The sequence below is a fragment of the Leptonychotes weddellii genome, chromosome 6 (assembly GCF_054177405.1).
Source record: "Leptonychotes weddellii isolate Sample4059 chromosome 6, ASM5417740v2, whole genome shotgun sequence".
Taxonomy (NCBI): Eukaryota; Metazoa; Chordata; class Mammalia; order Carnivora; family Phocidae; genus Leptonychotes; species Leptonychotes weddellii.
In genome coordinates, this window is record NC_138374.1 from 52,565,281 (window position 1) to 52,582,397 (window position 17,117).

A 17,117-nucleotide genomic window follows, 5' to 3' on the forward strand; every position below is an offset into this window, starting at 1 on the left:
CCTCAGTTTGTTTCCTGAGATTAAGAATTCCTCATATCAGTGAGATCATATGATACATGTCTTTCTCTTTTTGACTTATTTCGCTCAGCATAACCCTCCAGTTCCATCCACGTCATTGCAAATTCTACCTCACATTTTTAACATTCTGAAATTAGGGTATATTTTATGACAGAGATGAACATTTAATGTAGTTTTCCTTTTTGATGCTTGTAAGGATTAACAAATTTACTCACAGTCTCTTTTGGTAAATACTCGGTCTTTTTAGATAAAATGATCAGAAATGGTGGGTGGGTGGGGGTGTTGCTTATGTGACCTCATGGGAGTGGGAGATGGACTTAGTGCCTATTGCTGCAGAGTGGCTGGTCTGGGTTACCTTATGGACTGGTGATCTTTGAGGGATGGCTGGACTCATGCATAGTTATCTTGTGGGCACCTCTGTGTATTTCCTTTGTAGTCTATAGCTGATGGAATTTCTGGACTACTCTCTCATCTTGGTTAGGATCCATGGTTCTCTCAAGATGCTTGGCCCTTGATGGTGCTTCAGACCCTTAAATCCCAGCTACATCCTCTGTCAGGTGTTTGGCGTTATCCGTCTACTTCTCAGCCTGTTCTGCAGGATTACCTTGCTTCTCACCATGGTGGGCTCAGGGCAGGCCCACCAGTCTTTAGCACAGCCACATTTTGATTGTCCTTTATGGTATCTAGGATGGTATGGGGCTTATCCATGCCTCATGGGAATCAAGAGTGGCTTAGGAAAGCTAAGCTGCTCTTCCTTCTACTAATAATTACACTGTGATGCCAAGATGATACTTTGGCCACCCCAGAGTTTGTGCAGGGAAACTCAGAAAGCAGTTTTCTCCCAGAGTTCTAAAGATAAATGGAACCAACTCTGTTTTCAGTATTTTTCCTCAATCATGCTAACACAGCTCCCCAGTCTGAGTGAACCTCAGACAGGAGAAATAAGGACATGTATCTTACTTGTCTTTCTTTTCTGTTAATGGCTTCCACAACTATTTTTTTCTTAGGACCTCAAGAGAATCAACTTTGAAACTCAAAGCTGATCAATGGTGGAATTGCTGGATTATATGGTAGTTCTATTTTTAATTTTTTGAGGAACCTCCATATTGTTTTCCATAGTGGTTGCACCATTTATATTTCCACCAGCAGTGCCCAAGAGTTCCCTTTTTCACATCCTCACCAACACTTACTATTTCCTGTCTTTTTGATAATAGCCATTCTAACAGGTGTGAGGTGACACCTCATTATGGTTTGATTTGTGTTACTCTGATGATTAGTAATATAGAACACCTTTTCATATAGCTGTTGGTCATCTGTGTGTCTTTTTTGGAAAAATGTCTGTTTAGGTCCTCTGCCCTTTGTAATTGATTTTTTTTTTCTCTTGAGTTGTATGAGTTATTTATTTATTTTGGGTATTAACCCCTTATCAGATATATGATTTGCAAATATTTTCTCCCATTTGGTAGGTTGTCTTTTCATTTTGTTGATGGTTTCTTTTGCTGTGCATAATCAGTTTTAAACTGAGCATTAACGTTTAAATCAGTTATGGGCTGTAGTCAAACCACATTTGTGTTACTTTAGAATTTTGACCATAGAGCTCTACAAATCTAATCTTTATGGTCTTTCCTATTGTTTGTTGTCTCTTATTCATACATGATTAGCAGGTATATTTCCCCTGGATATCTTCAATAACAAGGAGTTTTGTGTTAGAAGAGACAAGGAGTAAATCTGATGGTCTAGGGTAGATGGGACAAAAGGAATCTGGCAACAGATAGTGGGAGTAAAATGCAACAAAGTTTTATAAGATTGTGTTGGCAAAGCATATGGCATAGTTTATTCAACTTTATGGTGATAGGGTTATAAATGCGTATTAAACAAAGCTGAGACACAGAATTAGGGGTCAAACCCAAACCTCACCATCAGCCCCTGCTGGAAGTGGAATGCTGGACTGGATGGACCATGTCACATGACTAAACTGCATGTGAAGTCAACCCATTCTTTATTTAGGGCGAGGTTTGGCTTGATTGGATTTTTCACTTATTTTGTTTCCTTTAAGCAGTCAGTGGTTATTGATGGAAAATTGTCTTTTTCCTTTTCCTTGCTTAGCATTTCTTTGAATCAGTACTTCACTATAAACTATTGGTTATGGATTCATCAGAAGGATTAATGCTTGATTTAGGTATAAATAGCAACATGAATATAATTTCTCCTTAGTTTGCTTAATTCAGTATCTTGATAGCTTTTCACCATGATTTTGGAAACATTTGTTTGTAGAGAAGGATACTGTATGATTAACAGTACATTTTTTACTAAAGCCTAAATTTGTCTTTGAATTGTTGCTCTGTATAAAACAAGTATCTTTTCTAAATAATAGTCACATTCAAAGTGGCAAAAGCCACATATCCTATGATTACTAGGTTAATGGTTGGGTTTCCTAAAAGTACTACTTCTACAGGTTGGGGTGCCCAAAGCTTAGTCCTGCAACTTCTCTAGCTATATTTTGTTTTTGAGAGATATCATCTAGTCTTATGATTTAAAAAAATACTGTTCTCAAACATCTTTGAAGTTTTAGTAATACCAGTAAACCATTTATATTTGAATAATTACAATGAAAATGTAAGCTATAAGAAACATACTTCCAGCCCTTATCTTTCTCAACTTCAGAATTGTATACTAGTTTCCAACTTAGCAACTCTAATAGGCAATCTTAACATGCCCAAAGTTCAGCTCTTGGTTCTTCTTCCTTCTCATGTGTCCTTAAGTAAATATTACCTGCATGTACTGCTATTCAGGCCATATACCATGGAGTCATCCTTGATCCTCTGTTTCTTTCGTAACCCATATCCAATCTATTAGCAAACCTTGTTGACTCACCACAATTACCAGAATTCTGCCACTTCTCAACAAGTCCAGCAATGCTCCCTGGAACAAGCCAATGTGGTCTCCACTTGGGCTACTGTAATAGCCTCCTAACTGTTTTTCCTTCTTCCATTTCTCATCCATCTTCCTTGGTCTGTGTCTAATCCCCAGTCTATTCTCTAGAGCAGACAGAATGGTCCTTTTAAATTTTAGGTCAGATCTTGTTCCTTTCCTGTTCTAAAATCTTGAATAGCTCCCAATCACAAGAATAGAATTTAGAGTGTTGATGGTGATCTATAAGGCCTGTACAATTTGGTGCCTCAGTGCCAGCCTGACCTCATCTCTGATGCTCTTACCTCACTCAGCTGTAGGTCCTCTGGCCTTCCTGCTGCTCCTGGAACACAGTTAATCAAGCTTCTGTTTTGGAGCCTTTGTACTTGCTGTTTCCTATTTGGAATATGTTCTTCCAGATAGTCAAATGTCTTACTCTTCTACTTCCTTGGAGTCCTTTTTACCCGATCAGGGAGGCCTTCTCTGATACCACATCTAACTAGCCCTTCCTTATCACATATCTGTTCTCTTACCCTTCTTCACTTTCTTCATAGCACATATCAAATATACTCACTATTATGTTACACAATTATGTATGTATTTATTTATTCTCTTTTCTCTTCTCAGTAGGATGAGGCTTACTGACATATCCTCCTGGTTCAGTGCAGGTGCACCAACAATATTTGTTGAGTAAATGAAATGTGGAGTCCAGATTTGTTTTGTTTTGTTTTTGGATGGCAAGTAGTTGAGTAAAACAGGAAGAAACTAGTATTTGATGTTAGTGTTCGCGTGTGGTCTCTTCCTGGTTGTGTTTAAGTTCATATTTTTTCCAGGAATAAGTATACTTCCAGGATTAGAACATTTAGCTACAGCTGTTTGTGTTTGATGTGTAAATCTCTTTGCTTTGTTATGCCATCTGCATGGCCAGAGGGCTGGTAGAATTGGAGAGGGATTGACATGTTTTTGTTATCATCGCTCAATAGCTCCAAGTAATAGCTTGGCTATCAGTATTGTTAATCTAACAAACAAAACCCTAAATTGTATTTTAAAAGATGATGGTTGCTTCATGCTTTTTGTGTCACTAATGGTGATGATTGTTATAGGCTGAATTGTATCCCTCTCAAATTCATACATTGAAGTCCTAGTCCTTAGTACCTCAGGTTGTGACTGTATTTGGAGATAGGGCCTTTAAAGAGCTAATTAAGTTAAAATGAGGTCTTTAGGTGGGCCCTAATCCAGTATGACTGGTGTCATTGCAAAAGGAGATTGGACATAGAGAGATACCAGGGATGCCTGCACACAGAGAAAACCATGGCATAGTGAGAAGGTAATGAAAAGAGTGCAGGCCAATGAGAGAGGCCTTAGAAGAAACTGACCCTGTTGACACCTTGATCTTGGACTTTCAGCCTCCAGAACTATGAGAAAATAAGTTTTGTTGTGTAAGCCACCCACTCTATAGTACTTTGTATGACAGACCTGGCGAACTAATAAAAGGATTAAAAAGTGAAAATCAGTGGGGTGCCTGGGTGGCACGGTCGGTTGAGGGACCAACTCTTGGTTTTGGCTCAGGTCGTGATCTCAGGGTCATGTTCCCAGGATCGTGAGATGGAGCCCCCGGAGTCTGCTTAAGACTTTCTCTCCCTCTCCCTCCGTGGTTGTGTGTGTGCACTCTCTCTCTCAAATAAATGAATAAATCTTTAAAAAAAAGTCATAAAAAAAGTGAAAGTCAGTAATAAAAGTCACGTGCCTGTTCTTTTTACTTATAGTTTGAAAATGAACTATGTAAACTGTCTTTTTTCTTCTTTTTGGCCAGAAAAGAAAAGACAATATAAGTATATACTTGATTCTAGATCACTTTGAACTGATCAGACTTCAAATAAAGTATAGGAATGGAGACTTGCTTTTCTATGATAGTAGACATGGGAAATGACAAAATATCCTGCATTAAGTAATTCCTTTTTCTGGAAACTACCATGTGCTATCACTGAAATTAAATTTTAATTTTGGCTTAGCTATCAACTCTCTTTGTAACTGAGCAAATCATTCAACATAATGGCTCTTGGCTTAAGGTCTCTAAAATCTAGAGTTTCATTCATCTTTTCATTAACTAAACCACTACTTATTTATTATTGACAGTATGCTAGCTCTGGGGTTTTGGAATGAGTCAGTCATGGTCTCTGCTCTTATCAAGTTCATGGTAAAGCTGGGGAGGTGGTATGTATAACATTACAAAATGTTATAATGAGTGGTGTGAGAGGTACAAATAAGGGGCTGTGAGTGGTGGGGTGGGTTGGGGGAATGTTCCAGGCTGAGGATGCCAAACATTTCTTGTTCTGGGCCTAATAAGTAGTTTGTGGGCAAACTCCACAAATGGAAGATGGGAGTGAAATTTAGTCAGAAGTAAGATCATAAATTGCCTTATAAACCATGCTTTAGCCTTTATCCAGGCCATGCTTTAGACTTTATCTTATGGGCAGCTGGGGGCCATTGGAGGGTTTTAAGCTGGTGCAAGTATTTCAGATTTGCACTGTAGAAAGATGGCTCTATGGAAATGTGGGATGGGTGTGGAGACAGTGACGAAGGCCAGAATCGATGCATATACTTTTTGTAATGACAGAGTGAAGGATAGGACTGAAATTGAGGCTCTGCTTCTGTGTCATGAGGATAGCATGGAAGGAGTGTAGGCTAGGGCAGTTATCCAGAGAGCAGCTATGAGAAGCAGTGGCCCTGGGCTGAAGAGGAGGTGACAGAAACTAAAGCTTTTAAAGAGACATTTTATTTATTTTTATTTTTTATTTTTTTAAAGATTTTTTATTTTTTATTTGACAGAGTACAAGCAGGGGGGAGTGTCAGACAGAGGCAGAGGGAGAGGGAGAAGCAAGCTCCCCGCTGAGCAGGGAGCCCGATGTGGGGCTCGATCCCAGGACCCCAAGACCATGACCTGAGCCAAAGGCAGATGCCTAACCGTCTGAGCCACCCAGGTGCCCCTAAAGAGACATTTTAAAGTACCCAGAGAGGAGGATAAGAGAGAGAGAGTAGCCCAGATGGCCTCTGAATTTCTGCCTCAGTTTAGAGGTGTCAGTCCCTGAGGTAAGATATACAAATGGAGGAGGACTGTTTTTACCCCACAGTCTGCCAAACTTGATTATCTGCTACTCAGACAAAAATAATGTCAATCTCCGCCCCTTTGCACATGGTTCTCTTCACTTGGCTCTCTTTCCCTGCTATCTGTTCTAGTAGAAAACTGTTCTTAAAGGCTCTTCTTGGAAGCCCTACTTAATGCTTGTGAATGTTTGCCATCTCTATAGCACTTTCTTTGTATTTATAAGTCTAAGCAGTTATCATTCTGCTTTTTATTTTTTTAAAATTTTTATTTAACATATAATGTATTATTTGTTTCAGGGGTACAGGTCTGTGATTCATCAGTCTTACACAATTCACAGCGCTCACCATAGTGCATACACGTCCCAATGTCCATCACCCAGCCAGTCTGCTTTTTATATTGCAGTTAGTTGTGTATCTCTCATCACCATACTGGAGCTTACTCATCTTTATTTTCTAAATGTCCAGGGTATTGTTTTGAATATAACATGTGCTCAATAAGTGTTTATTGGCCTAAGATGATCTAAAAGAAGATTGTAGTTGGTTTAAGGCGAGTGTTAAATGTCAATTGAGTGGTATACATTTGCTGGATTCAATACTTCAGTCTTCCACAGTACTTTTGTTAACACAACGAAGGTTGTTTTTGGTAGGAAGTAAATAACAGTTGAAATTATCAATAACTTGAAGAGGGGACCTCCCCTTCCCAAGAGTAGATGGATATCTTTTACTTTAAAAGATCGCTGGTTTTACTGTAGACAGCTGTCTATAGACAGTTTTATTTTTCTACCTTTACTTTCTTTCAGAAATCTGAAGTTTTAGCTAGTTAATATGACTTAAATGTCTTACATTTTATTTCACACGTTAAAAATTAACTCAAGGAAGCAAAAGTAACCCTGAAGTTTCCTGTGAGCTATTGGAGAAGGTTAAAATTCAGTGTTTTAGCTAATAAACAAGAGAAGAGATGGCATTAACATGGCCTTTTTATACTACAATGATAGTAGAATTAAAAAAATAGATTGGGAAAGAACATGATTATAGAATATAAATGTAATAACCCAACTTGGCATTTAGAGAAGACTTTCTACAAAGCTAGTATTTGAAGTACTAAAGCCATTGTTGTATTAATGCAACAAATCAAAGTAAATTAAACCTCGTGCCATATTCTGCAATGCTCCTATTGTGCACTAGTGTTGCTCTATATAATGACAGTTGATGGCTTGGTTCACTAAGCATATCAATTTAATTATTAGTATCTTTGTAGCATCAGGAGCACCTGAATTAGGAAAGATTAGAAAAGTTTTTTTTTTGTACTATAAATTTTAGTATATAAATATTACACAACATTAAAAATATACCTGGTTTTATGGAATTTAAATGTGAAGAATTAATAAAGCAGGTGATTTCTTCTTTTCATATTATTTGAAGTATCTAATGTAGGACCATTTCAATAGGGAGCTCATTCCTGTATGTACGTGTGAAGGTGTGTCTGTAGCCTAGCTCAGATTTACAGACTAAAGAAAAGTGAGTGAAGCCAGGCTCTTTAAGAGCCTGGAGGAGCCATAAATTTTCTAAATGAGAGGGACTGAGAAAGAGAAAAAGGGGAGGGTTGTGCATGAGTGACAAAAAGAAAGGTTAGCAAGACATAGACTAGGACTTACATTAGAATCATCTTTGCTATAAATTCCAACTAAAGTTTTTGTGTTGCTTATAAAAATAGAACTGATTTTGTACTGAAAAAAAAATGAGGGAACAGGAATTATTTTACAGAATAACTGAAAGCTATTTTTTACTGATTGCTGATATTCCTTCAAGAGATGGGAGACTTTTTCAGATAACAAATGCACTCCCAACCTTTGGTGAGAGTCATCTGTTATCTTGAGTCACAGTCACTGAGGGGAGTTGGTTAGATCCTATAGGTAAGTTGGGGTTAAAAAAAAAAAAAAAGTTTAGTTTCCTTTTCTTCCCCACAGGATTACCAAGCCATCTTTACTTTCTGAAATAAAGTGAATCATTGAAAGTGTCACTTGACTTTAATCAATATCAAATAACTATATTGGGGTATTTCAGAAGAAGACATAGGTATAAATGATTTATAAATGTGAATAACTTACAGGTTGCAATTGCACTTATTTTGATGGAGGCACAGTGTTCTTATACAGTGTTCTTTTCACATTTCTTCTTTGGCATTTGTTATAAGGAACAAAGCATTTCTGGAATGCTCATTTTAATTTCAAAGCTCAGGCTATTCTGTGGGAAACATTTGGCGCATGGAGATCTGAACAATAATAGAGGAATGTTCAGTGGGAAGCATCATGAATTGTGGCACTTAAAATACATTCTGAAGGAACATTTAGACAATGATACTTATTCTTCATTTTAAACAAAGATTTTAAACTAGGTGCTATAATTTGTCTTAATCTGAACAAATATCTTTTAACTCTGAATATATAAATTAGACGGACAATAGTGAGATATTTGCCTTTTGGAGTATGTGAAAACCCATGTAATAAGGCAGGCATATTATCATCTTTATTTAATACATAATAATAAAGACACATGGCTCTATTTGACTGTTTGCAAAACATATAGAAAGTGCTCTGTTAACTGACTTCATCAATTTAGCACAGGGGGCCCCAAGAACAACAGGAGGGTAGCCCCAAGAGAACACCTCTGACAAGGATCCCATAACAGATTTTCTGTATCCATGTGGGGAATGGACTAGAAAATGCACATTAAATGTCAACCAATATTTGTGTCCTGTTTTGCATTTTACAAGACATTTTACATATTTAACCTTCATACAGTTATAGGATAATATGATTGTTCTTTTCCGAGAGAGGAAACAAAGACTTGCTACAAGGTACTGCACTCTGGGTTGTGAACGTGAGAATAAAGAAAATTGGAATAAAGCAAAGGGTCTCTTGGATGGAGGAGGAGAATTTGAAAGGGCAGACAAAAATTATTTTTATCTACATATTTCCCCCATAGCCTGTAAGTTCTTTCTCAGTTCCTAGTTAAAAAACTGGGTCCAGATATACAAATAAACAAATATGTTGTGCTTTATAAGCAATAAACAAGCAAACCTCTAGGGGCTACAGAGCAGGAAGGGTTATGTATAGTACATTGTCAAGGATGTGGTGCATGTTTGTTATAAGCCTTGGCTATCTGAGGATATGTAGGATTCTAGCTTTCCACAGGAGTTTCAGGTCTGTCATTTTAAACCCTGGATACAAGTTTTTTTTTCTTCCTCTACAGTGGGGATCTTCCACCTTTGCTTATAAAAATGTTAACCATATTTATTATTTGGATTCAAGGTTTAATTAAGAAATGGAAATTTTTTACAATGTAATTTTGTATGAGATTTAGTTTCCAAATACAGATGCTTAATTTCTTTTTTTTTTAAAAGGTTTTATTTATTTGTTTATTTGAGAGAGAGAGAGAGCGTGAGTGGGGGAAGGAGCAGAGGGAGATGGACAAGCAGATTCCGTGCTGAGCATGGACCCCGACATGGGGCTCAACTTCATGACCCTGAGATTATGACCTGAGCCGAAATCAAGAATGGACGCTCAACTGACTGAGCCACCCAGGCGCCCCAGATGCTTAATTTTGATCTCTAAATAGGTTTTTAGTTTATCATTAGTTTATTCTTTTTTAAAAAAAGATTTTATTTATTTATTTGTCAGAGAGAGAGTGCGCACAAGCAGGGGGAGCGGCAGGCAGAGGAAGACGGAGAGGGACAAGCAGGCTCCCCAAGCAGGGAGCCCAATGTGGGACTCAGTCCCAGGAACTCGGGATCATGACCTGAGCCGAAGGCAGACGCTTAACCGACTGAGCTACCCAGGTGTCCCTCATTAGTTTATTCTTATATTAAACAAATTTACAAAAGGAATAATGCTCATTATTAACATATTCAGGCAATTCAAAATATAGAGATTAAAAAGTCCCTTTCAGGGGCGCCTGGGTGGCTCAGTCATTAAGCGGCTGCCTCCGGCTCAGGTCATGATCCCAGGGTCCTGGGATCGAGCCCCGCATTGGGCTCCCTGCTCGGCGGAGAACCTGCTTCTCCCTCTCCCTCTGTCTGCCGCTCTGCCTACTTGTGCTCTCTCTCTCTGTTAAATAAATAAATAAAAATCTTAAAAAAAAAAAAAGTCCCTTTCAACTACCCCATTCGTTAAGCCATTTATATAATAAATATTTATTGGACACCTACTTTGTGTGTTGTTCTGGGTGCTGGAGAGAAAACCACATTTTCTGCTTTCATGGAGTTTATATTTTAGTATTGGGGGCATGAAATAAATGTATAAACAAAAAAATCAGGTTCTGTAAGTGTTTTGAGCAAATATAAAGTGGGGTGAGGGGACATAGTGAGAGAAGGTGGGGATGGGGTAGTCAAGAAAGTCCTCTTGATAGGAGACTTTGAACAAGACCTGTTTCAGAGGCCTGAGGAGTTAGGGGAGGGTGTAGGAGACAGGTAAGAGAGGTTACAAAGGACCAATAGGTAGGTCATAGTAATAATTTGGGTTTTGTCCCTCTGAGGTAACCAGTGTTTTATGTTTTAGTATGGTTCTGTACCCCCTCCACATTAATAATCTCTATACTCAGCCTAAATAGAATAATACTTACTGACCTAATTATGCTGATTTTGCCTCCCTCTTAATATAGACTGCTGGCTACAAAGTGATATAAATAATTAGTATGTATAGATATTTATACATACGTTAAAATACATATAATATATATATACTGCCTTGTTTCAATAATAAAACTTGGTAAGTTTCAGCCTCTGTGGCTCTTCTTTCTTCCTGTCCTCCTTTTCTTCCTTCTTACCTCCTTCCTTCTTTCCTTTTTATCTTTAGTTGGAAATTCCATAGTGGCTGATACTATTACTCTTAGTGCCTTGACTTGACTTATGTGGGCGTACCAGTAGTACTGGGAATAAATCATGTTACTATGAAATACTTCCTTTTGTTCTGGGCTGTGATGTCCCAGGACTATGTTCTCATATGTCTAATGAGTGGCTTGTATTTTTCCAATTTTAGGTTACTACACTTGTAAATTGTCCCCAGAATCCTTCCAACAGGAAAAAAGGACGTTCAAAAAGAGCCAGAGTCCTCCTAGCTTCTGTGGAGGAAGCAACTTGGAATTTATTAGACAAGGGAGAGAAGATTGCCCAGGAAGCCACAGTTTTAAAGGAAGAGCTTACTACTGCACTTGAGGAAGTTCGCAAAGAAAGTGAGTACTCTAATTCTGGTCAGGAGCAAACTGTATGTTCTTAGGGTGTTAGTTATGGAATTAGATTTGGAGGGTTTTGTTTTTGTTGACTTGAGTTTATTAGTCTTTTGTAGAGCTCTGAGGAGCTAGCTGTGGGAGGCAGAGTGGCTCATTAGACAGCTCTAAGGCTCAGAGTACTATTCCTGGTTCTTTCCTTCGGTTGTTCAGTCCCTGCAGGCCCCTTCTTCCCCTCACATGCCATAGTTTATCCATAATAAGCAAAGAGAAGTATATCCTGTTTTGTCATAGATATAATGAGAAATGACTAATGAAGCTAAAGGTGTATTTTCCCATACATAAATAATCAAGTTCCTTGTTAATAGTTGGAGATAATAAATTACAGACCTGACCACTCAGGAATACATTTATTTTTCGATTTTCTAGAGGTTTAGATTTCCTAAACTTAAAAAGAAACGCTTCGCATAAACTATGTATAACCCATGTTGTTGCTATGTTAATATTATAAAATGAAAGTATACATTTTTGTATTTACTTATGATAATTCAACAGTTTTCTAATGAATGTAAGTCTCATTTGCAGTCTGTTTTTAAAAGAACTGTCCTATTTATGTATCAGCTTGCTGCAAGGAACTATTTTGAGAGGTTAAGAAAACTTAAATATTCCTCTTTGGCTTTGTGAAAGAGACTTGGGGTATTCAGATATTTCTCTTCCCAACATAACTTCATGAAAATCAGGAAATGTTTGCTAATTAAATAATTAAAATGAATGTATTAGCTACAATAAACTTTAGGTCAAATATAGAGGAGTTATTTTTTAGATGTTATATATTTTATATATGATTTATATTTTATAGAGACTCTTCAGAAAATATAAAGAAAACATAATGCCCAAGATAATTTCACATGAATTCATCACTCCTCCTTGCTCCCTACCACCTTAGACTCACTCTTTGTCCTGTCCTCTCTGTTCTGGTGTCACCAAGTCAGTTTAGACTTCATTCTCATTTCACCCTCTCTTCCAGTTAGTCTCTAAGTTTAACAAATTCTGTCTCCTTTTGTCTCTCAGATCTTTCCCTGTTCTCCATTACTAATGTTGCCTCCTGAATTCAGGATTACTGCATTAGCCTTACCTTATACCAGAGCCAAATATACCTTTTAAAGATGAAAATATACTCATTTTACTTCGCTGCTTAAAATCCTTTTTAGTAGTTTTTGAAGGATTAGAGGGACAGTCTTTCTGGATCAAGTTCAGACTTCTAAACCTAGCTCCCTCAGCATTTCATAATTGGACTTCTGCCATTCTCTCCCTTCTCATTTCCCAATTCTGTCCCCCTCTCAAACTTTCCTCCAAACAAGAACTTGAAGTATCTTGAATGGTCCATGTTGTCTTATGCCTCTGCACTTCTGTTACCAGCTACTCCCTTCACCTGGATTACCCCTCTCATTCAGCCAGTTATTCACTGCAGCAAAGCTTAACCTAGGTCTTTTCCAGGAAGTGTGTACTGACCTCATAGTGCTGATTTAGATGTCCCTCTTCTGTGTCCCCACAGACCCTGAGCATCTCTCTTTCATAGGATTTACTACTTCATACACCAAACATTAATTTACTTGTTCAGTAAGTCTAGACTCTTAATTCCTTGGAGGTGGCAAATACCAGGTCTTATTTGAAGAGCAATACCTGACACATAATAACCACCTGGTAAATGTTAAATAAATTTAAAAACTGGAGCATCATTTTGTCACTGTATATTATAAAATTTTATAATGATTTTATCTTTGCATTTATAACATATTATCTCTTATGCTTTCTTCGCTGAGTCTTTTGGTGAGGAATATGAACACTATTCTGGTATTGTTTTTGTCACATAATGTGATCTATTTGACAACATAGTTTTTATAAAACACCTAATAATAAAATATGTAAGACATTGGTCATTCTTAGGGAACAGTAATAGCATAAGTTGTCATGAAATAGTATGTCTTTAAAAAAAAGTAAGTTAATGGCTTTTGGCTCAATAAAAGAAAATTATTTTAAAGAGAAGGTCTCAAAGAGAAGTACATTTGGATTCTAGGATTATGTAGTATATCCTTCACTGTGTTCTATTATAATGTGTGAAATCATATTATGTGATATATATGGCGTATGCTGTATACACAACAACATTTGGTTAAAAATCACCAAGTGCTTTATACTCTGATTCTTTTTGACAAACTGCCAAATTGAACTCTTGCCACTTGAGTGTGGGAGGAAGGCAGTGAAATGGCAAATGGTTCTGGAATTTGGGGAATGGCCAATGCTTATCCTATGGACAGCAGAGATAGTAACAGTGAGAGCACTGTTCTGAAAAACTTGGAAGGAATTTTAGCTCAGTGGTGGAGCTGAAGTATCAGGAGAATGAATTCTGATTCAAGCAACTCTTTGATACTAGAAACATATTTTAGTTTCCTGCCCTTTTTTTAAGGGCTTTGTCCAGTGGCATACTATAAAGGACGAATGAAGAGCAAATAATAAGTTTAAAGTATTTGGGAAAGTGAAAAAATATTAGAGGTAGAAGATATTTTTATTTGTGTATTTATTGACTTATTTTCAAGAAGAATTTGAGACTAATTTAGAAAATTTCTTCTTCTACGAGAGACTGTAATTTATGTAGCATTACAACAGGATTCTGTTTTATTCTATTTTACTGACTTTAGTGGCTTTAGTTAGAGACCTGAAGTGATAAATAATGTGGGCATTTGATTACCTAAAGAATTTGCCTATGGACGATAAGGACATGAACAGTATTAAGGAAAAATGGTGAAAGGAAAGGTCATCTGTGGGTAGAACCGTAGAAATCCAGCAAAGGTGGCCCACATAGTGATGATTTATTTTTCACTCATGATCTTACAGCTTACTCCTATACTTACATCTATACAATGGCCAAGTATTAAACCCAGTATTTTATTTAGTTTTAGAATAGTTACATAACAATCAGCTGGGAATTAGCTGAGAATTGCTTATAATGTTTGGACTACATGTTTTGCCTTTGGTATGTATGCTACCCTCGTACAGACTGTACTGTACCCCTGCAATGTATAGACATTGCTTCTAAGTCACACAGTTGGTTATATTTAAGGTTTTTTAATTGTTTACAGAGAATAAGAAATACAGGAAAGTGCATACATTATTGTGAACAACACAATACAATTTCACATTGTAAACGCACAATGTAACCTCCACTCAGATCAAGAAAGAGAAACTTAGCAGAATCCTAGAAGCACCCCTTGTGCCTCCAACAGTCATCACTTCTTTACCTCAATGGTAACAATTATCCTAGGTTATTACATAGGTTAGTTTTTTGCCTCTTTTGAACTTTACATTAGTAGGATCTATATAGTATATCTCCTGAGTCTGGCTTCTTTTGCTCAACGTTGTGTTTGTGAGATCTCAACATGTAGTAGTTCATTCAATTCATTGATAAATAGATCATAATTTATTTATTCATGTTAGATTGATGGACAGTTGAGTTTTTACAGGTTTTGGCCTTAAGGAACAGTGCTGCTGTGTACATATTTGTGCATTACTTTTGGTGCCTGAATGTAGACTTTCCTGCTGGTTATACTTAGGATGAAATCACTAGGTCATAAGGTATACATTCAGCTTTAATAGATTTTACCAAACAGTTTTCTGAAGTAGATTTTCTAGTTAACACTCTAATTAGTAATGTATAAGAATTCCAGTTGCTCTACATTCTTACTAACTTGCTGTTAGCAAGAGTCAGTGTTTTTGATTCAAGTGTATGTAGTAGTTTTCCACTGTAGTTTTAATTTTTATTTCTCTGATGACTTTTTGTGTGTTCTAGATATGAGTCTTTTGTCAGTGGTGGATATTAAAAATATCTTCTCTAATTATATTAAACATTTTTGATATTTAGAAGTAATTTTGATAAATTACAGTTAATTATTTTATTTCTTTATGGATAGAGATTTTTCTGTTCTGTTAAAAAAACTTTGCCTACTGTAAGTCAAGAAGATATTCTCATATGTAATCATCTATGGGCTTTATTGTTTTGCCATTACAGTCTACCTGGAAATAAATTTTTATGAATAGTGTGAGTTAGGGGTCATGATTCATTTTCTTTTTCATATGGGAATTCAGTTGATCCAGTATTATGTGGATGCATATGGAAGTTTAATTGTTTTAGTATAGCTTTTGAAAAAAATTACTCTTTCTCAATTGAATTTCTTTTGCACCTGTTTTTGAAAATCAGTTGACCATTATCTGTGTGTCTACTTGGGAACTTTGTTCTGTTTCATTGATTTGTATGTCTACCCTTATACGAATAACACGTGGTCTTGATTAGTGTACCTCAGAGTAAGTGTTAAAATAAAAATTATCTTGATTTTGTAATTCTAGGTCCCTTGCACTGCCATGGAAATTTTGGAATCAGCTTCTTAATTTTTACAAAAAAGCCTGCTGGGATTTTGATTGGGATTATATTGGATCTACAGATCAATTTGTACTGACCTGACATTTTAATAGTAATGAGTCTTCTGATTCAGAAACATGTAATTCATTTTTGTGGTATTGTAAAATGGTACTTTAATAGGTTTTAATTTTATGTCTATCTTTTATTTATTTATTTATTTTAAAAAGATTTATTTACTTTTAATGCTTTTATTTATTTATTTGCCAGAGAGAGAGCACAACAGGGGGAGCTGCAGGCAGAGGGAGAAGCTCCTCCCACTGAGCAAGGAGCCGGATGTGGGATTCGATCCCAGGACTCTGGGATCATAACTGAGCTGAAGGCAGATGCTTAACCAACTGAGCCATCCAGGCGTCCCACAAAGATTTATTTTTTAGAGAGGGAGGAAGGGAGAGGGAGAGAATCTCAAGCGGACTCTGCTGAGCACGGAGCCTGACGTGGGGCTCAATCTCATGACCGTGAGATACTACCTGAGCAAAACCTAGAGTTGTGCGCTCAACCACCTGTGCCACCGAGGCACCCCTTTATATCTGTCTTTAGATTTACGACACTTTTGCTCTGCTTTTTCCCGTCTGTTTTTAAGTCTGTCCAGTGAACTTTTTACATTAGTTACTGTACATTTTTAGTTCTTGAATTTCCATCTGTTTTTTTAAAAATAGTTTCCATTTCTATGGAAATAGAAATAGTTTTCATTTCTCTAATTTCTTTCCAAATTCCAATTCCCTGCTGAAATTTTCATCTTGCCATTATTTCTCGTGAACATCTCAATTACAGCTAATTTCTGTATAAATATATGGCTTATATGTTTGTTTCTATTATCTGTTATTTCTTTTGCTTTTCCAATACCTGACTTTGTTTCCTGGTATCTTGGATAATTTTTGATTGGATGCTGAGCATTTTGCATGACAAATTGTAGAATTAATTTTTTTTTAAGATTTTATTTATTTATTTCACAGAGAGGGACACAGCGAGAGAGGGAGCACAAGCAGGGGGAGTGGGAGAGGGAGAAACAGGCTTCCCACTGAGCAGGGAGCCCGATGTGGGGCTCGATCCCAGGACCCTGGGATCATGACCTGAGCCGAAGGCAGACGCTAGAAGACTGAGCCACCTAGGCACTGCTGTAGAATTAATTTTTAAAAGTTGGTCTATTTTTGGCTAGCTGTTATTCTTGGGTGTAGCACCGCAAAAGTCTGAATTGAAAGTATGAGATATTTTGGATTTCCTCTTAGGCAGACTCAGAACTCCAATTTTTAAAAATTTTTTATTATTATGTTATGTTAATAACCATACATTACATCATTAGTTTTTGATGTAGTGTTCCATGATTCATTGTTTGTGTATAACACCCAGTGCTCCATGCAGAACGTGCCCTCTTTAATACCCATCACCA

The 17,117-nt window shown here is 36.9% G+C and overlaps 1 protein-coding gene across 2 annotated transcripts in view; it reads left to right on the top strand.

Annotated features, from left to right (window-relative positions):
• CTNNA3 (catenin alpha 3) overlaps positions 1 to 17,117 on the top strand; it is a 1,573,809-nt gene that overhangs the window by 90,919 nt on the left and 1,465,773 nt on the right. For both annotated transcript variants that reach the window (XM_081824173.1, XM_081824174.1), the window contains one exon: positions 11,070 to 11,262. In XM_081824173.1, the coding sequence (XP_081680299.1) occupies positions 11,070 to 11,262 (193 nt within the window). The remainder of the gene's footprint in view (positions 1 to 11,069; positions 11,263 to 17,117) is intronic.